The sequence below is a fragment of the Nycticebus coucang genome, chromosome 2 (assembly GCF_027406575.1).
Source record: "Nycticebus coucang isolate mNycCou1 chromosome 2, mNycCou1.pri, whole genome shotgun sequence".
Lineage (NCBI taxonomy): Eukaryota > Metazoa > Chordata > Mammalia > Primates > Lorisidae > Nycticebus > Nycticebus coucang.
The window spans coordinates 59,929,224-59,945,806 of record NC_069781.1 but is presented as its reverse complement, the minus strand read 5'-3'; the positions used below and the strand labels follow the sequence as shown (position 1 = coordinate 59,945,806).

Here is a 16,583-nt window from a genome sequence, read left to right as displayed (position 1 = left end):
AACTTCAGATATCAGGTCATGATTATGAATAGCAGCCATCATTTCAGCCTCCAGAACTTTACAATACCTTCCTAATTACACAAACAATTTCTAGGAGTTGTCTTGATAGGAACATGAGATAGGCCCAGGAAACCAGTGGCAGGGAGGAGCCTCAGGAACATCGGTCTTGTCATTTGTCCTTTTCTTTGGCTCTCATTCTGTCTTCCTTTTGCTCTATTTTCTTCCTTTGCTCTCATTTTTTGTTGCTCTTCCTTTTTATCCCTTCTCATTGTTTCCCTTTTTTATACTCACCAATGTCATCAACTATCTTCCATAGAGTTAGATTACTTCATCTAGTGGTTCTTTAGGCTAAAGAGATTGTTGACATCTATACCCTATTCTTTCAAAAGAATTTTTATGTTTTTATGTCTTTTTTCTGATTCTACATGCTAACTTAGAAATGCTGGTAACTTAAAAGGCTACACTGGAATCAACAATACTAATAATCTCTAGTACCCACCAAATATCACAGCTAATGCTTTTTCTGTATTTCTTTCCTGTCCTATCGCTCATAACATAGTTGAAATCGTACCCTATACAGTAGACACTTAGGAATTAAATGACTTAGCATTCTTTGTTTACATTCTCCTAAAAGCAAGCCTGAATAGCCATAGCAGGTTTAACTGTACATTTTGCTGAGGCAGGAGTTTAAGTTTCTTGTACTGTGAGATTAACAACTGCGCCTTGCTGGCTGCCCAGTAGTCTCACCCCAAGAGGGCTTTGTTGATCTCAACTAATGTTATTTATGCCGTCATTTTTCTGAAGTGATAAAATACTTTGTTTTCTAGCCAAAAATTATCTCAAAAAGAAAGCCAAAATGTAATGCTTATAAGTGAAGGGAAGAGAAAGTGAAATATGAGGATTTAATAACTTTTAGCCAAAATTAATAATGTTTTTCACTGGCAACTCAAAGCTATGACATCACTGAGCCCGTCGTGTGCCCTGTACATTGTATATTATATGCTCTGGTGGTAGTCCCAACTTGGGCATTCCCAGAAGTCCAGATGCCTGGCCCTCCCATATGACAGGGATCTACTATGTGTTTAACTTCTTTTCTGCTCCATACATTTAACACTGTATTACGAGCCCTGTCCTGTGTGACTAAGACATTTGGGATCTAATCAAATATAAAAATTTCTCATGTGCCAACCATGCTATAGTCATAGCTTCTGTCTTACATCAGGGGAGGTTATTTTGGAATTTGTGCAATGGTTTGTACCATTTTTATCTCTTGGGTGAAGGGTCAATCCTATCATGTGGCCAGAAAGCCTCAAAGTGCATGCTTTATGCTTCAGCAAAAACTAAAAAGGCATAGTTTTAATTCTGCTAATAAGCATCTTATATTTTCAGAGTTGCTTTAGATGTAAAATATGCAACATTTGGCCTTACATATCTAGGCTGCGAGACAGTATGACTGCTAAGGCTGTCTGGGGGAAATTGTGCAAGACACTGTTTGTGAGAAGATCAGAGAACCACCTTGTCAGATATTTTTGGCATGGACCTCTCGTTTTCCCTCCAAGGCTGTAATGAAGGGGGCTTAAATTGGCAAGGGGTGGACAAGTGAAAAAAGGTCTCACTCATCACGCTATTATGGCCACAATCATTAGCAAACGAATCTATTTCGAGCTGAAACTGCATCCAGATTCCCCCTTCCCCCAAGGAATTCAGAGCAACAGTCCTAAGTAAATGCCCAAACTTGTATGCCCCAAGCAATGGCCCTTAGTGAGTTCAAGTGAACTTTTAAAAACTTTTTTGGTCTACCTCCATTTAGTTTGATAGTAAATTGCATAAATTATCCCTGGCCAGGGACCAAATTATGGGGGGAGAGTCCCAGAATTGAGTCCTAATGCAATTGTAAAGAAATACTCTGCCTCAGGAGAGGCAGTACGTGTAGTAGACGTGTAAACAACACGGGTTCTCGTGCTAACTTGCTGACCTACGAGTCAGTGGCCGTAGCCTCATGGGCAGGAGTGGGAACTTTGGCCTGAGATCCTGGCCCTGCCACTTACTAGTTGAATAGCCTTTGGCAAGTTCCTTCTTCTCACTAAGACTCACTTTTTTTCATCCTGTGAATTGAGGATAATAACGATATTTACCTCATAAAGTTGTCATGAGAAATAAATGGCATAATATGTACATTTCGAGAGCTTAGCAGAGTGCATGACTCATGATAAGCACTCAATAAATGTTGGTTGCTGCAGCTATTATGACTAAGATCGTGATTATGATGATGTTGATGTTACCTCAGAGAAACTTCTAAACCCTTCAGAAATCAGCTTTCTCATCTGGGAAAGGAAAAGATGGAACTCTGGAATTCTACATGAGACTAGAAAGGCAAGTTATTTTAACATGGAGATGTTAAACAACAGGAGATGTCATTCCTAGAAAAAAATATCATCTTGAAAGTAAATCACATTTATCTCATTTTAAAAATATAAAGACCATGAGAAATTAAGATAATTAGCAACTCCTGAAATCTCAGTTCACAAACATCTGAGCACCTCCACTTAACTAGCTGTGAAGCTTTTCCATTTAATTCACATGGGTTTTATGCCAGGTATGTCTCAAAAAAGTAGAAAATGGTTGACTTATTTAGCAATTAAGCTTATAATGAAATGTTTTCTTCATCATGGAGGTCTTCATTTTATTACAGTAGAAAAATGAGTTAGAAAAGTAACAACTTGCTTCCTTTTGATTAAGTCCTATTTGGGGGCAACTAATGAACAAGCAATAAGAAAAAAACCCATAAAAATTTCATTTCCATTATTACTTGTAATGAGATAAATGAAGCAGAGTTCTGGTACTTTTTAGAACATAAGATCACACCCTTCTTGAGCTTACAGATACATCATCAGGCAATTAAATAAACAGTTACAACTCAGCTGTCTGGGCAATTCAGTTCTTCTACCACACCAGCTCATCACTAACAGTAAGACCACTTCTGACATTGTATTTTAAAGCTTTAAAGTACAATCACTTGTATAATTCTTTTAATGAGTCTGAGTTAATAGAATAAGTATCGTCATTCATCCTCACTTTTAACCTCACTATATCAGTTTGTAACCATGTGATTTTATTAGTGAGGTAACTTCTTTGGTTAACTTCTCCAAACCTGAGTTTTGCCATCTGTAAGATGAATATAATATTTCCATCAGAGAGTGACCTTGAGGATTAAATAGGATGACACATGTAAAGCTCTTAGCAAGATGCCAAGCACTCAATAAACTTTAGCTATCATTATTAAGTTGAGACCCATACCAGCAAAAAGATTTCCCCCAATGTCACTTCTATTTGAAATCTGTAAGGCCCTTTCATATCACATTATCTAATTTCAGTTTTATAATCTCTGGGAGGTTGGCAAGACAGAGATTGTCATCTGTATTTTATACATACAAAAACTGAAGCTCACCCTAAGTTAAATCATTTGACCAAAGCAAGCTGGGATATGGATTTAAGTACTTCTAGTTGCAGAGCATCTCCTACGCCTCATAAACATGGGTAACTTGATCCCTGGTGCAACATCCCTTCCATCACTTCCCCCAAGTCACCCTATTCAGCATGATGCCTTCAGTATCCTGTGAGATCTGGTTGAAACCCGACATAGATTCCCACAGACAGGACAGAACTGCTCACCTATCAATGCAAAGTCTAGGTATTTGAATAGACCACATACCCAGGTTAGGCAAGCAAGCCTCTTCCATATAAACATAAACACTGATGTTTACTCAAATCAAATAATGGCCAAATCGCTCATTACAGAAACAAGTGAACAAAGCCCATGGAAAATATTAGTCTCATTTATTAAAAAGCAGTTCAGAAATTACATTCCCTAATATCAACAATGTTTAACCCCAGAACTGTAAATGAGAAGATGTGAGGAAGTTTTTTATGGTTTGACCCAAAATATTAAAACTCTCCAATAGTTAGTTTATTGCTGGAAATGAATTTGTGTCTAAAAAACTTGTAGATGTGGACAATGAAGCAGCCTCCTTTTGTCTGGTTCCAGTGCAGACCAGGTAAATAAATGTGGCTTACCAGTTTCTATGGTTTGAAAAAATTGGGACCTATTTACAGAATATTTTATTATTTGCTAGATCCCAGTTTGCCTCTGTAAATGTTAGGGAAACCCATTGTATTTCAGGAAGTCACCAAGTCTTGGGAAGGGGGGATTTCAGTGGTTTCAAGCTGTGGCCCACGGAGCTTTGAGTCCAGCCCTCAGCAACCACTTCATACCACCAGAAGGAGCAGGTACAATAGAGCCAATGTCCTGGGTTTCCAGACCCCACTGTTACTTCATCCTAAAACTTCTGGTCTCATCCAACGTGTGGATTTTGCACAAGTCCAAAGCAGGGGTCCAGATATAAGGTACTCGATATTACACAGAAAGAAAGTGGCAGAGAGGAGGACTGACCTGCCATCTCCCAACTTCTCAGGTGGTCTTCTTCCCCATTTTGTTCTGATCCTCTTCTTTGTTACTGATGAAAAAGCAAAATGCTGTGTCTCTTCGGACATTTAATTGGACATTAATGGGCTCCTGCCCCATTGTAAACCATTAGGAATGGGCTGGTTTCTGTTGCCCTAGAGTTGTCTAGAGAAAATGGCGCACCATCCTCTGTCCCAGAACTACTTGTACTACAAGCAATTCATTCTCTCTTGCTCTTTTAAATGTAGTACCTAACCCTATCCTGGGCAAGAAAGAGTTTGTGCTTGTGACAAAGGCAAAGATGAACCAACAAGAGCCTCAGCCCCAGCACTTTGAGCAATTGAGCTGTGCAGTTACAGAGCAGCATGATACCCAAAAGACACATGAGGGAGAGAGAAAAGAGAAGATTTTTAAAAAGCTTTCACAGTTATTAGTGGGAAATACCTGGTGAAAAGATATAGAGTTAAGCCAAGCAGCACAGTGGTCGTTCACTTGTCCTTTCTCTGCATCACATGAAACAATTACCCTTGCTTGCCTCAATAGCCTTCCTGACTTGCCAAAGCACTCTCCAAAACAGATGGCCCTCTCTCCCAAGATGACAGCGCTAGCAAAAAAGCAAGGAGTGGGATTAAACACTGACCCAACAACTAGAAATTGGGAGTTTCTTTCCCTCCTTCTCTATTTTGTAACCTTGTTTTTGCGTTTTTATTTATTTGTCTTGATTCTGGATGGTGATTGTACTGCTTGTCTTTGCATCGGCACACCAATGACATGATTTCACTCCATGAACATTTATGAATCCCCTATGTGCAGGGATGCAATAAAGACCCAATGTGGATTTTGACCCATGAGATCAAACTGAAGAAAAACTTGTACAACAGTTATAAGTTACCACAATCATCCCTCAGTATCCATGATAGATTGGTTCCAGGACACCCAAACATAGTAAAATCCATAATGCTTGAGGCTCTTATATACAATGGTATAGTTGTAGTATTTGCATATAACCTATGCACATTCTCATATACAAGGTCTTGATGATTAAGTTTGAAAATTTATTCTAGAAAAGGTGCTACATAGCTCATTGCTAAGTATCATTATAGTCATCTTCGAAGTGCTCCCCTTGGGAAGCTATACACTGATGCCAGTGCCTAGTTCACTCTCGAAGGCAATTTTGGAATTCTTTTTCTAGAATAGCTATCAGAGTTGTCATTATATTACCTCGATGTGCTGAATGTTATGAAAATATCTTCCTGTTAATATTTCCTTTGTCTTCCAATAAAGAGAAAAGTTAATGGAGTCCAGATCTAGTCAGTAGGTAGGGTGTTCCAATACAGTTATTTGTTTACTGGCTAAAAACTCCCTCACAGGCAGTGCTGTGTGAGCTGGTGCATTATCATGAAGCAAGAGCCCAGAGTCATTGGCCAAGACTTTCAGTTAAGATTTTCCTGTTTCTCTATCAATGTTTACTTGATCTGCCATGCTTCTCCATGGTTAGCCAACAATTTATTGTACAATTCAATATATTTTTGCAATGTTTTTTGTCAGTTCTGCTCATTACCGGCTGCCCTGATGCCAGTGCCTCGCTTCCAAAGGGGAGTACTTAGAAGGTTACAATAGTGAGATTCAGTAGGGAAGTAAGTAGCACTTCTTCTAGGATGAATTTGCAAACTTAATTGTCATCTGAGGATGCACATTGGTTATATGCAAATACTAGAACTACACTATCTCTTCATCTGTGATACTTTCTCTCCCCTCAGAATAATGTTTCATCCATCTGTACACTGCTATTCTTTTCATGGCATTATCCCCAGAAACTTGGACTAACATGTCCCTGATGTCACTTCCACTCTTGCCAAGTTTAACAAGAAATTTACAACTATTTGTTCATTGCTCTAATTCAAGCTCTGACATTTTTATGACAGCACACAAAAACATGCAATGATAATAATAAACACCACTAAGCAAGACACTACCACATATCAGCACGAATGCACCTGTGAAACATTGATAGACCAAGGTTATGAAACCTTACTAAGTTGTTTGTACTGTGTTGCCAACATAAGCACACAGTAACAAGTTCACACACTTAATTGTCAGGCCTCATCCCTAGATTACTTATACCTAATACAATGTAAATACTATGCAAATTATTTAGGGGAAAATGGCAAGGAAAAAAGTCTGTATATATTCAATGCAAAACAACCATCCATTTATCTTCCTTACATATTTTCAAGTCATAGTTGGTTAAATCCACAGATGCTGAACTCACAGATGTGGAGAGCTGACGTAGTTAAAAGCTATGAGAAGAGTTAGTGTTAGGGATGTTTCGAAGTAGGAGAGAGAATTTCTGGCTAGATGTTAAGAGAGAAAATAGGCAAGACTTTAGAAGAAGTGGCATTTGTCTAAGAAATTTCACTAAGTATTATGGAGCCACTTAAGTCTTTTGAATGAAAATAGTGAAATATCAGTTGCTATGACAGCAATGAGGAGGCCGGATTGAGAAGTCAACAGAAAGTACCCAAACTTGTGTCAGGACATGTATTTGGCAAAAGGTGCTGGTGTTGAGATGACAACCAGAATTGAGTGGCAAAGACATCCCAAATTACGTAGAGTAGATTGGAGAAGAGCACTGCCCTGAACAGTAATCGTGATTGCAGAAGAAGCAGTTTACAGGGGCAGACAATGAGTTGTCTGGGACACACTGAGCTTGAAAATCCTAGAGCACAGCCAGCTATTAAGAGGCCAGCAAGGAAGATCTGCAGCTCTAGAGGAGGCAGAGGAGAGGTCAGGAGAGATTCCCTGAGAAAGACTGTGATAAAAGGATCGCCTTATGCTTCATTTTCATAATAAAAAGAACCTCCATAAATGAGTTGCCCCTGGAGTTAATTATGTTGGGATTTTTTATAGAGAGAAATTTATCACAATATGTAAATTCCACAATATATAAATATATAAAAGTAGTGGGAATAGTGGGGGCCTGATTTAGATTTGCTCTTTAAAATTGAGGATATTGTTCTAAAGTGGTATTTTAGCTCATTTCTGCACAAAAATATAATAATCTTGAAGGGACACATGGAATTTGAGGTGATGGTCCCATTTCAGAAAATTCAATGTTTCTGTCTTATACTTTGTTAGATTTGAATTTTGCTATATTTGAATATTCTAATTGCTATGATTGTAAAAGGTAATACATTATAGAAAGCTTGGAAAACAGAAACACATAAAGAAAGCAAAAATTACCCATAATCCCAAACCGGTAACTAACCACTGTTGTTCAGTATTATATATGTGTATATGTGTGTGTGTGTATGTGTATACGTATATATGTACAAGCATATACCTGTGTGTGTACACATGTCACATATGGACACATATATGTACATACTTTATGTAAATGATTATATAGATGATATATTTATATATCACCTTTTTTGAGAATTGTAGGCTATATTATACATTGTCTTTTGTGTTAATTTTTTTCAGTCAATATTATATATGAGCATGTTTATGTCATTAAAATGGTTCAAAAAGATGTGTTAATATGCTGCATAATATTTCACTATATGAACCCATCGTGACACTGAAGCATTCTCCTGAATTGTCACTGGACGATTCAGTGAGGTGTGTATTTAGAGAAAATGAGGTAGGATGCCTTTTCTACTGATGCCACGTTACTCTAGAATGGTCCTCACCTTCTCTTCTCACCACCACAACCTCTACTGAAGAGCGTGAGCAGTCAGGATAGTCAAGGGGATGGAGAATGAGGAGCTTTCACTCCCAAAGCAACTGTTTCCTATAACTTGCCTTTGTGATCATTTTTAAAAATCATGTTTGCCTCCTTCACCACTTCCCCCATACTCAGGCCCATGCCTGAATTCATGCATATATATACACACATCCAAATCGAGACACAAACATAAGGAAATTATCTTAAAGCCCTGAGTTACATCCTTTCTCATCATTCTTTATGAGGAACACTTAACAACGAAGTGTAGGTAAGCAATCAGAAGTTAAAATTTAGGTAAGACGGCCTTCCCTGCCGTGACAGTGCAGTGAGGGGCCAGGGCCATGGCGTGAACCCCAAGAGAGAGCACCGAGCCCATGCTCACAAATGTGCATCAGCAGGACTGGACAGAGAGCCATTGTTTTGATATCTTTCTGTTTTCACAGGTGCCACAGAGTCATTTTATGAGGCTTCACTATGACCCATGCCATAGAAAGACAAATATAGCTATAGTTTTGCTGAATCCAGGTTTAAAGCTCCTTATTCAAACAAAAACATACTTTCTAAGTCAGTCCAAAGCAAAGCCCAACATCTTGAATTCTCTACACTCCCCCTTCTATTCCGGTCTTCGCTTCTATTTGTCTCCCTCAGTGCTAGTCTCCATTTTACATATCATCAGCTTAAATCAGTTGACAGAGATCTGTAACAGTTCCTTTTAATATTGAAAATGACAAATTACAGCCATAAATTTTTTGAGGAGAGAAGGCAATGGTCTACCTCTCTGCACTTCAGAATTGATGTAGGTATTCAGAAAGATACTAGGGTCCAGTAATATGTCACTTCAAAGTGATTTATTCCTTAATTGACTGCTAGTAGGTAACAGTGTACATATGATGTTATTAGAAGAACTGTGGAATATTGGTATTCTTTAAAATATAGACCTTGTTTTAGAACGAAAATTCCCTTAATTACTAGATATAAGAATTACTGGAAAGAGATCATATGATTCTAATAAAGACGGGGCTCAACTTTCATCTCCATTTTTTTGTCTGTCAGGAAAAGGTGGGAAAGGAAAGGAAGTTTAAATCAGAAAACAGAGAGAAAAGTAATATTCCTTTCATTTATGAGTTAAAAAACCATGGAATTTTGAGCATGCCCAATGATAGTATTCCAGTTTCTTGAATGTTGTTACTTAAGGATCACACACACACAATGTAACATACATACGCCATGAAAATTTTATCACACAAATGTAAAAAGTTCAGTTATACAAATAAATAGGGAAAAATTAGTCACATAAAAGAAATAAATTTGCACTCCAATGATTTTCCTTCCTGGGAAAAGGTATCTCTCTTCACAGCTTTGTTTCCTGTCTTCTCTCAAACAAATTTAACTTCTCTCTTATATCCCCTTTCCTTTCAGTAATTTCTTTGGAAAATACAGAGGCCCCTTCATCCCCCTCTCTTTCTTTCTTTCCATTCATGATCCCCAATCATCCAGTTACTCCTCTGACCCACAATTTTCCCAGCTCACTCTTTCTACCCAAACACCTAAGTTTGCTGGCCATATTTTTAAAAATACTACATTATCCCATAGCAGAAGATAGGGGTCAAAACAAAAGTCTTAGTTTATTTATTTAAATAGAAATATAAACATTTATATTGAATATATTGATATTTTATACATACGTAAATATATCCCCAGCCAGCCAGCCCAGGAAAGCAGATAGAATACATGGGTTACTTCAATATTCAGAAGAGGGGCTTTCTATTATTTGTCAGTTGCAAAATAAGCATCTTCCATTTATACCCTGCCATGCTCTGCATCTGTGCATTTAGTCTCCCCATCTCCCACTCTTGATGGAGGCTCTGTTGTACTAACCCCCTTATCCAAAACCCATCAATCAAAAATCCTCAAGCAAGGACCCAGTCTTAACACTTGGAGGCTTTAAGTGAAATCAGTGAAGTAGGGGAGAGTAGTAGACTAGCGTCCTAAAGGCCTCTGGAACCTCCACACAGCCTGTAACATCATGTTTTGTAGATCTTTTAGCCTCTACTCTGATTCTAAACCTCACAGGTCTCCCAGGGCACTACATATATTATCAGCAGCCTTGACGATCACAACCACCACCATAATAGCAGTTAACACTGTGCATGATTTCATAGACTGGGGAAAAAAAAACCCTCTAATGCTCATTATCTCACTTTAACTGTCTACCTTTATTTTGGTAGAAAAATTAAAGTACATAAGTGACTGTTTCCCAGGTACTAGATCTGGCGAGAAAAGAAACTTACTAATGCAGTTACATAGTCTAGTCATTTCTGAAGTACATACTCTCTGATGGCTCTCTTTCATCAAAAATGAGACAGTAACTGCAATTGCTTGGTAAGCATCTGGAAGTAACGTTAATAATGATGATAATAATAATGACCTCATAGGATGTATAATTTGGGGATTAAAGAACATTTGCAAGCTTATTGTGTCATAGTTAATGATGAGGTGCCAAGTCTTCTTGCCACTACCCTTTCCAGTGGTATTTCCTGCTTGGATCAGAGAACTAATTACAGTCAATGGTGCCCTTTCAAAGAACTGGCCCCATCCTAAAGCATATGTTAGCATAAAGGTATTGAACTGTTTTAGTGTTGTTTTTCAGAGATGATTTATTGATGTTATTTTGCATTTGTATTTATAAAGTTGTATAATGTAATCATTTAGTGTTGATTTTATTGTGTGTACCTTCTACTCAGAGGGTTGGCATTATTGTTCCTAACAGTGACGGATTCAAGCAGATCATGCCTTATGACCTCTACCACCCCCTTCCTCGGTACGTAAATCCGTCGTCCTGATGTTAGAATTAGCAAATCAGTCTTCTGCTGCTTATATATATATAAATACACATATATGCAAATACACACACCATAGATAGATTCTGTGTTATTCTGTAAAAAAAAAAAAAAGAAGAGGAAAAAGAAGAAGATGGTAGATGGTATATTTTGCAATCCATCCTGAGTTCTGCTCTTGAATAATACTGGCCTGCTCAGACTGTAAGCTTGTCATTCAAAACCCATTTTAAGATAGGATCATATTACATTGGAGTGGACACAGTAATTCACTCTCATTAGATGCAGTGTGTGGGTTTATATTCTGTCTTTCTTTCACTTCCTTTGTCCTTTTCCATGTTTCCTCTGCAATATAAACCCTAGTCATTAAAGCACTGTTGCTAATTGCTAAACAAACACTGCCTGAAGTATTATTGAATTACCACAAATGTGGAATTCCAGATGTGCTATTATTCTACATGGAGGCTTTGAATGTCCTCTTTTTACTTCAAAGGAATCATAGTTAAGTACAAAAGGACAATTTTGTCATATTTCTATTGTTCAGAGCATTTGGGGAGATATTTTTTCCAAAACATAAAATTCAGTGTACTGCATTGATTTTTAAAAGAACAGGACTTTTTAAAACTAGAAAAAGTCGTGAAATTAATTCAAGAACTTTTAAAAGAATCTGTTCTCTTTATAATATATTCATAAGAAAACTGGAAAATATACTGGCTACTGAGTGTACTTCCTGCCACACTGGAATAGCTCTACACAGAGCGGAAATCAGAATTGGGATTGAAATAGACCTTTTCTCTGTTTTCTTTGCTTATTTGTCCCTTAGGGAATCAGTTGTTATTTAGAACCAAGGGTTTAAATCATATCATAAACAGTGGGAATAATCCATAGTGGTTTTGTCTGTCCCAAACTAAACCAAGCCCAGAAAATAATTTTATTCTGCACTATAAAATAAAGCAAAGTTTGATTGAAAATGTCCAAATATGTAATGAATTAGAGGCCCCTTAACATCATCTAGCCTAACATCCCAGTGATGCTTCATTCTCCCATTCCTTTTTCCCACTCACAACTACACATAAACATCTCTATGTTTGTAGATGTGTAAACATATATGGTTACACAGATCTGCATTCTTATTCAGTGCATACATATTTTCACATCCATAAATATATATAGATACTCACATAATATACATATCCCAATGCAGGTTGTCATCCAGTGTCTACTTAAATACACTCAGGGACTGGCAGGAAACTCAGTTTTCATGTAATTGTCACAGAGAGATGGGTAGATTTGATTTATACTAGATATTTGTTATTGTTTTAAGATCTTTCACCAAGTGGCCACCTCCTTAGTCAGCTCCTTCCCACTTTTCTACGACTATATTGATAAAGAATATAAATAACTTCAGAACATGTCTGATGTAGCATTTTGCTGGTTTGATCAAGAACTCTTCTTAAAAGAATTTAATGAAGGGCGGCACCTGTGGCTCAGAGGAGTAGGGCGCTGGCCCCATATATCGGAGGTGGTGGGTTCAAACATGGCCCTGGCCAAAAACTACAAAAAAAAAAAAAAAATAGAATTTAATGAAAATATCAAAAGGTTAATTCAACAGAACCAAGATTTAATTTCTCTATCTGTAAAATAACTATTCATGAGATGCCTGTATCTATGTGAAAGCCACACATTTTAAGATAAAGGCAAAGTTGGGTGTCAGAAGTGAGCAACTTCACGGTTCTGTTTTTCCTGTAGTGGCTGCTCCTAGGTTTCTGTCCTGTCTATGATCTCTCTTGTTTATATTTCCCTGGCATAACTATTAGTGCCTACTGTAAGTTAAAACTGATTTCTGATCAACTGGGATTTCCCCCAAATGCCTAACACCCAGAGGTAAACTGCAATGGTCCTCCTGGACATGTGTGTGCACCTCGTCCACGCATCACAGGGGGAAAGGGGAAAGATGATTAACAAATAAACCCTGTACCTCTGAGGATGATGAGTCCTAAAGTTAGGACTTTACTGATAAAGCCTTAGTAAACTGAAGCTGTTTGTTTCTACAAATGTGTTTTCACTTAATAAGAAGACTTGAAACTCAAACATGGTCCTTACATGGCAGGTACCCACTGATGAAGGCAGAAGGCTTTACTTATTTAAATTATTTAAATGGGTTTAAGACCTCAAGGGTAGATACAAAACACACTTTAACACATTTTTAGATTGTTCTTTCCTTCTTTCAGTCGACTGTAATACCTATCCAAACAAAATATGAGAATGGACCCTGATAAGTTATCTCAGTTCTTAATTATACTATATGCCACTTTTCTACTTTCTTCTCAATTTTGAGACTTTATCAAACACAGTGTTGCTTAAAAAATTAAAAGTCAAAGGAGTTAAAATGTATGAAATATAACTTCATTTAATGTTCTCAAGGACAAGATTCTTGGATACATTTTTTTTTCATTCCAAGCACTTTCCTGGTTACTGTTTTAAGACCTCCCAATGGATGCCCTCTCTTGGCTTTTGTTACACTTTCTTTAAATCACCCAGCATATTTCACCCATACAAGGATTCACATGATAATTTTTTACATGTAGAACTATACTTGCATGCTGGAACCATACTATAAATTCTCAGAATAACACTAGCCTCATTTGTCTTTCTGTGATCACTGACAGTGAAACAGATACTTGTTACTATTTGTGAAATAGGGTCAAATCCAAGTGTTCAGATAGAAATTAATCACTCTCCCGTTAGAAGGGTCAAGTTTAGGGATTTGAGAATACCAGTTAGAAAATATGCTCTTTTATTGCATCTTAATATTCTAAGCAATTAAATGTACATTTAACAACATACTCCTACTCCAATTTCACTGTCAGATCAAATCTAACGTGAATTTTGTACTTGTATATTCAGCCCACTTTCGATCTAAGTCAGGCCTATTATCCATCTCCTGAAGGAAGCCCTATAGAGATTTACATGGAGGCAAGTGAGAATAAGTCTTATCCTTTCAGAAGAGAAATTCTCTACAGAGCAACTTTATTCTCTTGAAAGAGATTAGAACATCTCCTAAGAGCTAAGTAGAGGGCCTCAGTTTCCCCATAATGACATTTTCTTGTATGTCTCCTGGGGAAATATGCATAGGAAAATATTGTATTTGGCAGCACGTTTGGCTTTTGGCAGTGAAGACAACAATTATTGCCTAAACTTCAATAGTGAAGAGAAAGTGTGAAGGGAAACCCTTTGTCACTGGAAAATGCACATTATTCAGACTTGTGCAGAAGACAAATCCAGCTCACAATGTACACAAAATACAACTTGCAGAACTATTAATGTCTTCATGGTACTCCTGTGCAATATTCTAAAATTTACTATTCAGATGGATCAACGCAGTGGCATTTTATTTCTCTCATTGAAATTACATCTCTCATAATTGTAAGAGCAATCTTAAAGCTCCTTAGCAATCCTCATCAGTAAGAAGAATGTACACAAGACATAGAAGCTCAACTCAGTCCCAATGTTTCTGTTTTTAGAAATTCTACAGTCTCTAAAGCTACAAAAGAGAGAAAATAACTAGGCAAAGGTATTTCTCTCTTCATCTGGATTTAACTGCTTCAGAGCTATGTATAGCTCTGAAAAGTCAACAGAATTATCCTAAATGTTATTAGAAACATTGTTATTTTCTATTTTACTTAACTGTGTACCTAGATCCAGATGCCATTAGCATTCCAACCAAAATCAAACCTTTTTACAGTTCTAGGAATTCTTTACTGGAAGAACTCTAACTATCAATACCCTTCAAAAATCAGAGAATAAGTGGATAACGCCTATGTTAACACCTCTGTTTCTCAGCTTAATAATGGTACAGTTTGAATCTGTGAAGCCCCAAAGCTGATGATTGCAGAAGTAAAGGAGGGTATTGTTTACCTTAATCTTTTATGAGTTTCTCCTGTAAAGAGCACCTAAAAGTTAAGAAATGAAGTACTGTGCTGCAATGAAAATAAAAAGTATCAGCTCAGTTGCAAATGATTAGTGTCAACTGGTTGTCCATGGGCACTTACTGTGTTTATGAAAAAAATGACATATATATAGAAACCATAGTAAGAAGAGCTAAGGACTACATCTTTTGAGTAGGTTACAGATACTGCAGATATCTTTGTGAACATCTCTCAAACTGTAATTTCTTACATTTGTGTAGAGCACCATGGTTTACAAAGCCTTCTTGGCCATGGTGAATCCTTCTCTCTTAATCATCAGATTGAGGCAGTAGATGGCTTCTGGTTCTCTGGACAGTAGCCTCTCAGAACCTGTCTATACCGATAGGCGTGGGGAAAGGGGTTGGTCTGCCAGTCACTGAGGAGGTGTGGCAATGTGCATGTCTGCCCTGATGACTACCCTTGCTTCTGTAGGTGGGAGGCCACCCCGTGGACCGCGTGCTCCTCCTCGTGTGGGGGGGGCATCCAGAGCCGGGCAGTTTCCTGTGTGGAGGAGGACATCCAGGGGCATGTCACTTCAGTGGAAGAGTGGAAATGCATGTACACCCCTAAGATGCCCATCGTGCAGCCCTGCAACATTTTTGACTGCCCTAAATGGCTGGCACAGGAGTGGTCTCCGGTAACTGTGCCTTCTTTCTTTGTTTATTAGGAGAGTGAGTCCACTCTTCCCTCTCACCATCATGGCCCACCGGGTACCCTGTGCGGCTCCACACTTCTCCTCTTGAGGTGTCTAGAAGCTTTCCAGCTTAGCTCCCGGAGTAGGATAGCCCCAAAGCCAGCATGACCAAAAGTAATTGATTTTTTTTTTTAAATGTCTTTCTTCAAGTTACTTCAAGAAGCCTCAATTGCATCCCAGATAATGTTCCTTCAAATGGCAAAGGGAAATGAATGCCTTTCAAGGGTAATCGAGGCTGACTAATCCTGAATCTGTGAAAGCGGCTTTAATGATAGAGTTCAGTAGACCACAAGTTTGACTTCATTTTTTATTATTATACTTTAATCTATAACCAAAAAGGGTCTAAGTAGATTATAATTAATCCTACTCTGTATATTATTTGTTGAGGGAAAAGGTGAAATGACAATAGTGCAAAAATTAAAATTGGGATGTGGTAGGATAATTAAAACAAAAAAGTTATAGACATTAGGAAACTTGCTGTAATTAAACATAAATGTTATTCTGAGTTCCCTGGCTGCTAATGCTAAAAGGGAAATGGCAAAGGAACTAGAACGATGAAATAAACCATTGTGTCCTCAAGCCACAGAAATGACAAAAGGCTGTTCGCGGAGCCCTGTGGCTTTGTAACAGCAGATCACAGCTGTAACGTTTTCTAAATCTAGATATGGTATCAGACGTGGAGAAACATGGGAGGGACTATCAGTGTCTGGTATCTGGCCATGGAATGAGTTCCTTGAAACAGTTTTTTCCCATTTCAACATAATCAATGGGGTTGGCCATGCCTCAGTATAAATTAGTTATGATAGAAGTGCAAAATTTTAAAATATTCAGGTGGGAGCATTTCCCATCTTTTCGAATATAGCAGTCATTAGCAAAGTAATAAATAAATAAA

At 37.7% G+C, this 16,583-nt stretch overlaps 1 protein-coding gene across 2 annotated transcripts in view; it reads left to right on the top strand.

Annotated features, from left to right (window-relative positions):
• The window catches only part of ADAMTSL1 (ADAMTS like 1), a 1,032,656-nt gene that overhangs the window by 793,068 nt on the left and 223,005 nt on the right, over nucleotides 1-16,583 (top strand). For both annotated transcript variants that reach the window (XM_053571995.1, XM_053572002.1), the window contains 2 exons: nucleotides 10,963-11,013; nucleotides 15,430-15,634. In XM_053571995.1, the coding sequence (XP_053427970.1) occupies nucleotides 10,963-11,013; nucleotides 15,430-15,634 (256 nt within the window). The remainder of the gene's footprint in view (nucleotides 1-10,962; nucleotides 11,014-15,429; nucleotides 15,635-16,583) is intronic.